General features: G+C 45.1%; 1 protein-coding gene across 2 annotated transcripts in view; it reads right to left on the bottom strand.

Annotated features, from left to right (window-relative positions):
• Window positions 1-13369, bottom strand: part of ctdp1 (CTD (carboxy-terminal domain, RNA polymerase II, polypeptide A) phosphatase, subunit 1) — a 294156-nt gene that overhangs the window by 238603 nt on the left and 42184 nt on the right. For both annotated transcript variants that reach the window (XM_072570837.1, XM_072570839.1), the window contains 2 exons: window positions 9416-9544; window positions 6156-6306 (listed from right to left, as the gene is read on the bottom strand). In XM_072570837.1, coding sequence (XP_072426938.1) covers window positions 6156-6306; window positions 9416-9544 — 280 coding nt within the window. The remainder of the gene's footprint in view (window positions 1-6155; window positions 6307-9415; window positions 9545-13369) is intronic.

Raw genomic sequence — 13369 nt, forward strand, 5'->3', positions numbered from 1 at the left:
CCTCCATTCAAGCAATATATTGACTTTAAATAAAACCAGGAAGTGCTGGAAAAGTTCAGTGCATCTGGCTATATCCATGGAGAAAGAAAGAGTTTGAAGAGGAGTTGTATTTCACTCAAGATGTTAGTACTGTTTGTCTCTCTATTACCTGCTGCCAGAGTGGCTGTGTTCCACCAGCATTTGATTTTTATTTCAAAATTCCAGCCTCTGTAATATTCCCCTCTTACTTTAGTCTTGATTTTAAAATTCTTGTTCTTGTTTTCAGATTCCCTCCATGGGCAATGCCCCTCCCTATCCCCATAATTTCCTATAACTTTACAACCCTTTTGAGTTTCCGCACTCCTCTAGCTGTGGCCTCTCCAATATCTCGGAGTGCAATTGCTTAGGGGTGGCCACGGATTGAGCCGGCAAGTTCCCAGCTCTGGAATTCCCTCTCCCACGCACACTGTTTTCCATCTTTCGGACACCAGTTTTTTGACCCAAGTTGTGGCCGAACCAACATTTTATACAGGTCCAGTAAAAATTCCCTGCTCTTGGATTCTACAGTTTGAGTAATAGAAGCAAGAATCCCCTATACTTTCTTAAGCATACTATCTACTTGTCCAGCTACCTTCAGGGATCTGTGAAAATGCACACCAAAGTCCCTCTCATTCTCATTAGTCCAGGGACCTATCATTGAAACTATAATTCCCTGCCTTGTTAGCCCTCCCCAAGTGCACCACCTCTCTCTTTGCCAGATTAAATTCCATTTGCCAACTAACCAGCCCACTAAAATCCCCCTGCATTTTACAGCGGTCCTCTTCATTTTTCAATTTTTATGCAACCCATGAATTTTCTTAACTGCATCGCCTAGTGAGACTGAGTGGGAAACTATAGCAATGTGTTTATGCCCACAGAACATTGTGGTGAATCAGCCTGCACAGCAATGATAGAGGGACTAAGGAAATAAACAATGAAGGCAGATTGAATAAAAATAGCTTGTATTCTCTTGATGAGGAAGATTATGGATTGATATAACTGAGGTATTCAAATGAGTAAAACTATTTCCTCTAGGTGTGATGGGGGCAAATCAAAGCTAGAGCCATCAGGATGATTTTTTAAAAAGTACTTCCTTACACAAAGGATAGTGAGAATCTAAAATTCTTTTCCAAAAGTAATCAAAGTAATTTTCATTTCCTTTAAATCCTATCCAGGTCCCATGTTTAAACTTCAACAGAAATTCAACAGCAGTGCCAAGTACAAGATTTCACAAGATCCCTCATCAGTGATGATGTTGCTGTTTTAGAAACAAAAATAAACACAGCATTTCAAACCTTCTAAGAAATAAACTAAAGGTGGTCATTCCTGGGCTAGCTTGTTTAATGGAATCGCTAGAACAATGCTGTGATCTTCAGACTGATACTGCCACCAACTGTTCATTGAAAACATTACAATTACATAATTTGAAAACCTTCAAACCAAATGAAATTTGAACATGTGCACGTTCATAGGCAACAAAAAGAATGCTACTGGCAAAAGTTAAATCTCTGGCAAAGGACACAAAGTAGAGTAGCCAATTTTATTCTAAATTCTTTTATTAATATTTAGTTTAGCAACAAAATATTACCAAACACCACCAGAGGAAACGTCAGATATTTCCTCAACAAGTAAATTTCAGTTAATTTAACAATATGTTGATTAAGATCAAGGAAGAATAATCAATTCCATCAAATCTTCTCCAATCAGGGCCCATATAACTCCACGTACTTGTCTCCACCTTGAGGCAATACTAAACTCCCTACTTTGAACACCCTATGAACAAAATAATCCTCATGAATAGCTTTATGAACCTTGATATATCTCACTTTTAACACTTAACTTGCTTTCCAGGAATGGATACAGAATTCTGGAGTAAAGACAAATTTTAAATCAATGTAAAATAAAAATCTTCCAAATATAAATAATATTCAGGTTAGAGTCACAGCATCCTATAGCACGGATACAGATCCTTCAGCCCAAACTGGTCCATGCCAACCAAAACGCCCATTTACACTAAACCCATCTCCCTGCACTTCACCCATATCCTTATAATCCCTTCCTATCTGTTTATTTGTCCAAATGCTTTTTAAATGTTGTTAAGGAACCCACCTCAACCACTTCGGCTGGCAGCTCTTTCCATATGTGTACCACCCTCTGTATAAAAAGGTTGCCCCTCAGGTTCCATTTAATTCTTTCCTCTCCAACTTTAAATGGATGCCCTCTAGTCCTCTATCCTCCAACCATGGGAAAAGGACTGAGTGCATTCACCCTATCCATACCTCTCACGATCTTATACACCTCTCTAAGGTCCCCCCCTCAGTTGTCTACGCTCTAAAGAAAAATCCTAGTTTGTCCAACCACTCCCTATACCTCAGACTATTGAGTCTTGGCAACATCCTTGTAAATTTCTTCTGCACTCTTTCCAGTTTAATAACATCCTATAGCAAGGTGACCAAAACGGAACACAATCCTCCACATGCAGCCTCACCAATGTCCTATTTAACTGCAACATAACTTCCCACCTTCTATACTCTGACTGATGAAGGCCAGTGTGCCAAAAGTCTTCTTCACTGCCCTGTCTACCATTTTCAGAGAACCGTGCACCTGAACTTCAAGGTCCCTGTGTTCCACTACATTCCTTAATGCCCTACCATTCACCATGAAACTCCTTATCTTGATTTGACTTTTCAAATTGTGCTCCAAAAATGTTGACATCCAAGAAACTTACTCAGATTCACATTATAATATCACGTGGGCCAGGTCTAGCAAGTGGAGATGACAGATATCTTTCCAAGACACGAGTGAACAAGATGGATTTTAACTACAATCAACAATAGCTTTATGGTTGCCATTACTCAGTCTTGCTTTATATTCCAGACTTATTGATAGATTTCGAATTCCATCAGCCACTGTGGTGGGATTTGAACCCCTACCCCCAAGAGCATGAGCCTAGGATTGCGATTACTGGCACAGGTGACATTACCACTATGTCAGCATTTTGCCCAAGTAACACAGCAGTTGATGCTATCAACTTATTACCATGATTCCTAGATGAAGTGCATCCACTGGCTTTGTGCATCAGCAAGAGGGGCCCAGCTTCATTATTTGCTTGGGTTATTTCAAGCAAGCCTACATTGTTTAAAGTCCAATTGAATTGTAGTGGCACCCTAACCCTTCCCCACTATTTATGGTCCATAGAGCAGTGAGTATTGACCTTAGTGTCTTTTGCTGACCATCACAAATACACATGATCTACAGCCTGTGAATGGTGGCAATTCTGTTCCCACTCAGCTGAAGGTTTGCAAAACACTCTTGATGTCTAATTCTGCAAAAGAACCATAACCTGTCCCTGAATGATGCATAAATATCAAGCCACACCGACAGCCAAAATATTCCAGCTCCCCTACATAAACAAATATTCAGTAATATGATGAACATTTCCTACATTAGCAGTCAGCGTTCTCAAAAGGCCACCAGTGACGAGGAGGTCCAACACTAGTACAGCTGCATCAGCCATTTACAAACTAGAGGCAGTCCCCGAATTGCAAATAAGTTCCATTCTGGAATCAGTTCATAACTCAGAGCACAATCAAAAGCTCTGTACAAATGCATATATGTCAGGTCTTTAAAAATTAAAAGCATTTATGGAATGGCATTCATTAAGTACGAGATTACAAGGTGGAAGTTCGTAAACTGACGACCCCCTCTATTGCAATAAAGGTTACAAGGGGTCCTAATAGAGGTACAGGAGATTTTAACAGGCAAAGATAGGGCAGATAGAAACATCAGCGGAGGCATCAATAAACAGGGGATATAAATTTAAAGCAACAAGGTGACAGATTCCTCCAAGCTCCCTGGCCCTGTCACCAAATATTTTGTTGCTTATACCCATCAGTCTTCTCTCATAAACTTACCCATCACAGTCCTCTACGGAATCCTCCACAGCTGAACTCACATCCAACTGCTTGCAATCAAAGATGGTGTTTTATTTCAATGGATTTGCAACATTAATGCTTCCTTAGCTCGTTGTGTGTACTATATTGCAAACGTCTCAAGTACAAACATAACCATAGTCAATGCAAGTAAACATGTGATCAATTTAGCTGAGAAAAGGGAGTGTGCCATGAAACTGTTTGTCTTATATTGAAGTGTGCTGTATTACTCAGAAGGTTGGGAACCATTGCTCTACAACATAAGCAGCATCAGTCTTGGCTGTGAATGTGGAGTCAATTGATGGAACAGCTTCAATGTCACTTTCTTCCTGCTGGTCCTCAACTGCCTGGGAAGGATGGACTTCTTGTCCCTTTTCCCATTCAGGTGCCCAAAAATAAAGGGAAAGTAGGAGGTGCATGGGATGTGAGGAAGAGGAACATTAGGAATAAAGATGGCAACATCCTCAATATTTTCGGCATGACCACTGCAACAATCCCTCCAATAACTCAGTGCCATCTCCCCAATAGGGTTGTGATTATAAAAGTGTGCTTCTCCAGCCCAACCAGCTGGCTCCTGCTACCTCCACTTGTCTGCCATTTAATCCACAAGCGGCAGCAAGTGTGTTAGTGACCATGGTGATTCCTGTTTGGGTGATGGAGCAGTCAAGATCGCAAGATGGTCATGTCTCTAAGCGATGAAATGTGGGTGTGAGACTTGAAATGCTGCAGATATGAGGGAACAATGAAGCAATTAAATATCATGGACAAGGCCAGACTGACAAGAGATTGTTGGGAAGCAGCTGTGAGCTGAAAATGTGTTGCTGGAAAAGCACAGCAGGTCAGGCAGCATCCAAGGAGCAGGAGAATCGACGTTTCGGGCATGAGCCTTTCTTCAGGAAGAAGGGCTCTTTCCTGAAGAAGGGCTCATGCCCGAAACGTCCATTCTCCTGTTCCTTGGATGCTGCCTGACCTGCTGCGCTTTTCCAGCAACACATTTTCAGCTGTGATCTCCAGCATCTGCAGTCCTCACTTTCTCCAGGAAGCAGCTGTGGCAATTTCAATGATTGAAACTAGTGGTGAAGCTTTTAAAGGTCCTGCAACTTCACATCAAGATCCTCAGCATTCAGCTCAGGCACTTGCCTCGTGCTCTTTGCTAGCATGTGACACAAGGTGCTCCTGACCCAGAGCATTCCTCCTTTACCAAGTTTCAAAGGACCACAAAATAAAACCTAGGTGCGAGCAGTCTCCATGGTCTGCTATTTCTTGTTGTCTTGCAAAGCTCAGCAAGATGGCAGCACCTTCACTCACCACAATACAATTCTACTTCAAGCAATGCAGGTTAGCTTTAAGTACCCAAGGAAATAACAAGCCAGGCCCCTCTTGCTGATTCAGAAAGCCAATGAGTGCACCTCATGTCGAAATTATGGTAATGAGCTGACAGCATCAGGACTCCCTGTTACTTCAAATGGGAGAGATCCTGGCATAGTGGTAACGTCACTCGGCTAATAATCTTGGGGACGCCACAGCAGCTGGTAGAATTTGAATTCTATCAATAAATCTGGTATATGAAGCAATACTCAGTACAGGTGACCATAAAACTATCACTGCTCATTCTGAAAACCCACTCATGGTTCACTCATGGAAAACATGGTTCACTCATGTTTTTTCAAGGAAGGAAATGTGTCAATCTTTACCACCTGGTCGACATGTAACTCCAGACTCAAGGTAATGTGGTTGATTCTTAACTGCCTTCTGAGATGCAGCAGGAAGCTGCTCAGTTGCAGACAGCTACGCATGGGCCCACATCCCCTGAGAAAAAACCTTAACGGCGCGGAATACTCCAGCATGGCAATCCAAATGCCTGTGTACTGCAGCTTTACAATTTAACTCCTCACGTGTACCTCTGGCAGTTCAAAGAACTACCACAACACAGTCTACAGTGACCCTCCAAAGAGAAGGAACGTTTTTTAAGCAACGAGGTGAACAGTAATAGTGTCCCACCATAAATAAAACAATGCTCCAAGGCAAAAAGGTGGCAATCCCTCTGCCATCTCTTGCCACACTCTCCCTGTTTGCAGACTTTATAAGACACAAAGTCCCTGAAAGGATTCAAGATGCACAACACGCCACTTTCCTTCATAACTGACTTCAGTATTGCATCCCACGTTTTAAAACCATTGCTCCAGCCACTTCCCTCCCACGTACCTGCAATTGTGTGTGCGTAGAGCCTACTGCCAAAGGTGAACACGTGCAACTCGTACAGTTTTGCTATTTTTTCCAGAAACTCTTTACAGTGAGGTCGTAGTCGAGTGTGTAGCATTGGCTCTCCCCGCCCCAGTTGGAAATGGAATATTCCCTGCAGGTGATTGTAAAAAACACAGAAGCACTATAAATCCACATAACCTAACTGCAAAGAACTAACAGCATCACAATTAATTTCAGATTATACATAAATTGCAGCCAGTTAGTTATTGATGCTTTAACCAGGTGGCCTTCACTATTTCAAGGAGATATGTTTCAGAAATATTTGGCAAATATGAAAGATCAAAAAACACGCTGAAATAACAATTTACATACAAATCAGCTGAACAAATACCAAAAATTGTTCACTAATAGAATAGGGACATATACGTGAAGCAATGAATTTTGGTGCAATGAGTCGTAAGGACCTCCTGTACCACAAAAGCTCTTGGTAGACATGGCAGTTCCACATTATCCAAAACTACTATATTACGCAATAAGCAATATATTGCAATGCTTCTCGAGATTGCCTAGTGACATCCTATTCATTATTGCAAAGGTGAAGGGATAGATAACAGATTTACTGTTTTTAAATGCATGTTAAAGTGAAGGTCAACAACACAAACTTTACTTATACAGTTCGCTTGAAACATCCTAACGTCTTCACAGCAGTGGCGGTCAGCTAAAATGTGAGATCAAAGCACTTGAGACGACGAGTCATACGGGCAGACTTTAAGGAGTGGTTTAGAAGAAAAGACAGAGATAAAATATTGGAAAGCATTAGTGGGGGTAACTGAAAATATAGGCATCAATGGTTGAGTAATTGGCACACCAGGGTTTAAATGAAGACCAGAAAAAATACGTCACAGAAAAATGTAGGTGCATTACTAACAGTTGCTGTGTTTGAAGTGGAGGAGGTCGCAGATTGCAAGCAAGGTGAAAAAAAAAACACAGGAGGTGAGGCTTCCATAGTTTGGAGGTCATGAGAAAGATGAGTTCAAATAAGAGACTGAGAGACAGATCTTAATTGTAACAGAAGACAGACAAGGAAGGCACTTTGCTGCATACACAATTACAGTATCAATGCATTAAACAACAGAAAGGTGTAATGGTAGATTAGTCGTAAGTTAGAGACAGACAAAAAAAAATGACAGAAACAAATTTAAATGTTAGCTTGTATCCTGTCCATGAGGATGACAGGAAGTGACTTCCACACATGGAACCTTGGATACGGTGAACCTTCTATTTGAGGTAACAAGAAACAGACAGATGGAGAAGGGCAGATGGTGAACAATAATTGGAGGCATCAAAGGAAAGGGATGATAGCAGTCGCTGTCAAGAAAAGAACTAAACAATTTTCAGTGTTCCATAGAATTTAGTCAAGCATGCAATGATTAGACTGAGAGAGATCCAGAGGGCACACAAGCGCAGGAAGTTAATGAATGCCGGAGATGAATCATTTGCAAGAGATTAGATAGGGTTATGTCATGAATGGTACAAGTTGGAGATAGGAAGGAACAGTCGGAATGAGAACAGAAGCCTGGGTTAAATGGAAAAAGCTGGAGGTTAAACCATCAACAGCACAGAGGGGTTGTGATTCATAAGGAGATTAGATACACCTTACAATTTCGCTAATGTAATCTGATTGGCTCTGTACAATTCTGAGCGATCTGCTTTGAAAAGTAACAACCTCAATGACGAATGATTCATGAAAGTTCAGGAATATTCAGGAACAAAATCAACCAACAAGGTCACAAGTCAAACTGAAAATTATGCTTTCAGTTAATATTTAGGTCAAAACCTTCAAGATCATTTAAGAATTAAAGGTAAATTCCTTAACTTTAAACCAAACAATGTAAAAGGTAAGAAAGTTGTTGATGGGTGAGGACAGACACAACAAAATGAAGACAGTTACCAGAAGCAGGGTAGACTGAAGTGAAGGCAAAGGAAAACTTAATGGCAAATATCTAGAGGACACGGAGTTGGTTGCTGTCAGAGCAAGAGATCTTCCAGAGTTGTTGTCCCAAATTCTATAGCAGAGAATCCAAAATAATTTCAATGAGGTATGAAATATATGTCCTTTAAAACTGTAGAAGACAATGGATAAGTGGAGAACTTTTCTTGAGTTAAGATCAGGAGAATTGAAGTTGGTACAGCAAAGACTTTTCGTATGTAGCAAACCAAGTGATTAGATCATCAGAATAGAGAGAGAGAGAGAGAGAGAGAGATGTGAGAATTCAGCAGAGATCAATTCAATATCCATGAGCTGAAACGTTGGGAGGCCGAGTTAAGAAAAAAAGGACGAGAAACGTTGATTAGTCTTTTTTCTAAAGTTAAGCTTCACAACTGCAACAGCAGATTTATGAGGAGATATCAATCACTGATTGTTGTCGGCTGGACACAATACAAGTTTATTGAAAGGCCAGGTTGAACAGACAGAAATTTATGAGGCACTGCAGTGCTACGAATTAAGCTGTGAAGTAAGCCCAAAAGGAGAAGAAAGAATAGACTACACAACATTCCCTGACAGCTGAATATTCGGCTCCTCAGTGGAACATGCAGGAGGGTTAGAAGAGTACAAAGCAGGAAAGAGTAGCAAGGAAATGCCGGACGGCCATTCCTTTCAGCTGATTTGTGTGGCTGATGGGACCAGATTGGGCTACACAATGTGTTCTGCCTCGTGACATTGTGGAAGAAGAAAGGAGGGAGGGACTGGTCAGAGAAGCCCAGGAGTAGTGAAGTGCAAACTGTACAACATATTGGTCTGGAAACAAAGCAAAAGATTAGGTTAGGTAAATTACGAGGTCTGGCTGGTAATCTCAAACAGTCCCATAAGTGTCAGGTCACGCAACAAATTAAATCTCTCAATCACATGATGGAGAAACACTGCTGAATAAGCAAGACTGCAGTTACACAGGAGTGAAGACCTCAGCAAAGAGATAAAGAGTTGATTTAATTTGATATTAGTTCCAACTCTCCTCTTTTAAAAATAAATCTTCAAATCTCTTTTCACCAAGCCTTTGATCAACCATTATAAATACCACTTCACATGGTTCAGTTTAGTTTGAGAACAATCCTCCAAATATGTACATGTAGGTCATAGTTAATGACCATCAGAGAAAATGGGATGTGTTGTAACTTCTTACAAGAATAAGCTTCAACCAAACAGCGCCATCTCCAGAGCAAAGGCATTGCTCGGCTAGAGATTATTACCAGCACCTCACCTTATTGGACATCTTTTGGCACAACTGCTCCGTTGTATGGATTAAAGTCTGATCCAGATCCACCATCAAAACTAATTTCCGATTTTTGTGTAACCACTGTTGATCCTCTCGACCCAACTGTTCAGCTTGCTGTGAGAAGCAGAGATTGGAGTGGAGTGGGGCGTAAAAAGAAAGAGAATAGAAGTAAATCTTTAAAATTCCATACCACTACATAGAGCTGCCCAGCACAGAAAACAGGCCTTTCGTTCAACAGGCCAATTCCAGACAATATTGTCCAGATGAGCTTCCTTCCACTCTATTAGCATATTATTCAATTCCTTTCTCTCTCTTGTGCCTTTAAATACATTTAAGCTCATTATCTGAACCTTGGTGACAGCTTCCACATTCTCACCACTCTCAGCATAAAGAAGCTTCTTCTGAACTTGATACTGGTTTAATTACTGGCCACCTCTTATTACTGGACCTTAGTTTTGGACTCGCAAAAAGCAGAAATACCTCTCTAAGTCTCACATATCAAATATCTTCCTTGTTTTGAAGACATTAATCACATCGTCATGATCTATCTTCAAGAGAAAACAAGCATGAGCCTATTCAGACTCTACAGACGTTGTCCCCCTTAGCCGTGTCAGAATGAACATCCTGGGTTCACATCTTCCTGTTATTAGGATAACAAAGTCTATAGCACAGTCAAAGGCCATTCAACCCATTAGGTCTGCGCCAGTTTCTACACTTCTCACTTCAATCAGGAAGTATGACCTCGATGAATTTGCCAGAAGCATTAGCTTGATTATGATTCACGTATCTGGGGCCACTGCGTTGACTGACAGCTACTTTACTGAAGGCCCCCGCATGTAAAATAGATAGGTTACTAATAAGCAGGAATATAAGATCAAAATCCACTTGTAAATTTTAGTTAACAATGAATTTTGAAGGGAAAACAGCAGGTCAAAATGGAGGAAATGAGGCCTCAAGCATCTTCTATGGTTTAACTAGAACATGGCTAATCTTCATCCAAATGCCACAATCCTTCAATAATCTTGCTCAGGCAGATTATGACAATATTACTAGACTAATAGACTAAAGGCCCAGGCTGATACACGAGGGGACAAAGTTTCAAATCCAATCAGAGCAGCTGGTGGAATTTAAATTCAATTAAATACTAACAAATGAAGTTTGGTATTATCATCTAAAATCAATAATGGCGTCCATAAAGCTAGCATGAATTGTTCTGAAAAAAAAAACACCATCTGATTCACTAACCTTCGGCAAGGAAGAAAATTTGCCATCTTACCTGGTCTGATGTAAATGTAAATCCAAACCCACAGCAAGGTGGATGGTTCTTAGCTGCCCTCCAAAATGAGTCGCTAAGTTGTCAAGGGGCGATTAGGAGATGGCAACAAATGTTGGCGTTGCCAGTCATGCCCATGATTCATAAAACAATAGAAAGATTTATCCATGGATCTCAGCTTTTGAAGTTTCAGCTCACTCAGCCTGAGTGTGAAAAACGTCTGTCCCGATTTCACTCCTCAGTCAACCTAATGTGAAGTTTTAAATCATACTAGCTTGTTTTGGATCCTACATCACAGGAAGTACCTGCACCTAACCACATCAAAATTTTTTAATGCTGCAAACTCGATTACATCACCCCTCAACCTTTGTACTTCAAAGGTATACAACCCAGGTTCTGTATGTGGTCCTCAAACTGCAACTCCTTCAGTTTAGATATCACTGCAGTCAATCTACATGGCAGCACTCTCTAAGACACAGTGTATATTGTTCCCGAGATGCATACACAGAATTGAATTCTAATACTTTAAAGACATACTCCAACCAAAGCAATAGATCCAAGCAATTATACATGGAAAGTAATTAATGTACAAATACAAATATAAAAGAATACAATGTTCGAAAAGAGCATTTGTAAAACTATGTACTGCAATGAACAAAATATTCCACAATTTTTAAAAGGATACAAGACATCCAACTGAATGTAAGGAGTGGAGGAGGGAAACCAGCAAAGCAACAACAGATAGTGAGAGAATGTGCAAAAAGGGGACACAGTGGGGGAGACAGAAGGGTGAGGCAGAGGGAGGTGGGAAGGAGGGGATGAGAAGGTTGAAGAGGGAAGGGGGGGGAAAGAAGGAGGCGGGGAGAGAGAGGGGAGGGGGAGAGAGAGAGGGGAGGGGGAGAGAGAGAGGGGAGGGGGAGAGAGAGAGGGGAGGGGGAGAGAGAGAGGGGAGGGGGAGAGAGAGAGGGGAGGGGGAAGAGAGGGGGGAGGGGGAAGAGAGGGGGGAGGGGGAAGAGAGGGGGGAGGGGGAAGAGAGGGGGGAGGGGGAAGAGAGGGGGGAGGGGGAAGAGAGGGGGGAGGGGGAAGAGAGGGGGGAGGGGGAAGAGAGGGGGGAGGGGGAAGAGAGGGGGGAGGGGGAAGAGAGGGGGGAGGGGGAAGAGAGGGGGGAGGGGGAAGAGAGGGGGGAGGGGGAAGAGAGGGGGGAGGGGGAAGAGAGGGGGGAGGTTGAGGGAGGAAAGAGGGGAGGGGAGGGGGAAGAGAGAGAGAGGAGAGGGGGAAGAGAGAGAGAGGGGAGGGGGAAGAGAGAGAGAGGGGAGGGGGAAGAGAGAGAGCGGGGAGGGGGAAGAGAGAGAGCGGGGAGGGGGAAGAGAGAGGGGGGGTGCCGAGAGGGGGCGGGGCCGAGGCCGAGAGGGGGGCGGGGCGGGGCTGAGGGGGTGGGGCCGAGGGCGAGAGGGGGGCGGCGGGATCGAGAGGGGGGAGGCGGGGGCGAGGGGGGGCGGGGGCGAGAGGCGGGGGTGAGGGGGGGCGGGGGCGAGAGGGGGGCGGGGCGAGGGGGCGGGGCGAGAGTGGGGCGGGGCGAGGGGCCGGGGGTAGAGGGACGGGGGTAGAGGGACGGGGGGTAGAGGGACGGGGGGTAGAGGGACGGGGGGTAGAGGGACGGGGGGTAGAGGGACGGGGGGTAGAGGGACGGGGGGTAGAGGGACGGGGGGTAGAGGGACGGGGGGTAGAGGGACGGGGGGTAGAGGGACGGGGGGTAGAGGGACGGGGGGTAGAGGGACGGGGTGCAGAAGGAGTAGGGTAGAAGGAGTAGGAGGAGGAGGGGGGTAGAAGGAAGGGGGTAGGAGCAAAGGTTAGAGGGAGGGGGGAAGGAGAGAGGGGGGAAGGAGAGGGGGGAAGGAGAGGGGGAAAGGGACGGGAGAAGGGGGAAGGGGGAAGGGGGGGAAGAGGGAGGGGGGGAAGAGGGAGGGGGGGCAGAGGGGGGAAGAGGGGGGGGAAGGGGGGGGAAGAGGGAGGTGGGGGAAGAGGGATGGGGGGGGAAGAGGGATGGGGGGGGAAGAGGGAGGGGGGGGGAAGAGGGAGGGGGGGGAAGAGGGAGGGGGGGGAAGAGGGAGGGGGGGGGAAGAGGGAGGGGGGGGGAAGAGGGAGGGGGGGGAAGAGGGGGGGGGAAGAGGGAGGGGGGGGAAGAGGGAGGGGGGGAAGAGGGAGGGGGGGGAAGAGGGAGGGGGGGGAAGAGGGAGGGGGGGGAAGAGGGAGGGGGGGGAAGAGGGAGGGGGGGGAAGAGGGAGGGGGGGGAAGAGGGAGGGGGAAGAGGGGGGGGGAAGAGGGGGGGGAGGGGGGGAAAGAGGGTGGGGGGAAGGGGGGGGGAAAGAGGGAGGGGGGGAAGAGGGAGGGGGGGGAAGAGGGAGGGGGGGGAAGAGGGAGGGGGGGGAAGAGGGAGGGGGGGGAAGAGGGAGGGGGGGGAAGAGGGAGGGGGGGGAAGAGGGAGGGGGGAAAGAGGGAGGGGGGAAAGAGGGAGGGGGGAAAGAGGGAGGGGGGGGAAGAGGGAGGGGGGAAAGAGGGAGGGGGGAAAGAGGGAGGGGGGAAAGAGGGAGGGGGGAAAGAGGGAGGGGGGAAAGAGGGAGGGGGGGAAAGAGGGAGGGGGGAAAGAGGGAGGGGGGAAAGAGGGA

This window comes from Chiloscyllium punctatum, chromosome 5 (genome assembly GCF_047496795.1).
Source record: "Chiloscyllium punctatum isolate Juve2018m chromosome 5, sChiPun1.3, whole genome shotgun sequence".
Lineage (NCBI taxonomy): Eukaryota > Metazoa > Chordata > Chondrichthyes > Orectolobiformes > Hemiscylliidae > Chiloscyllium > Chiloscyllium punctatum.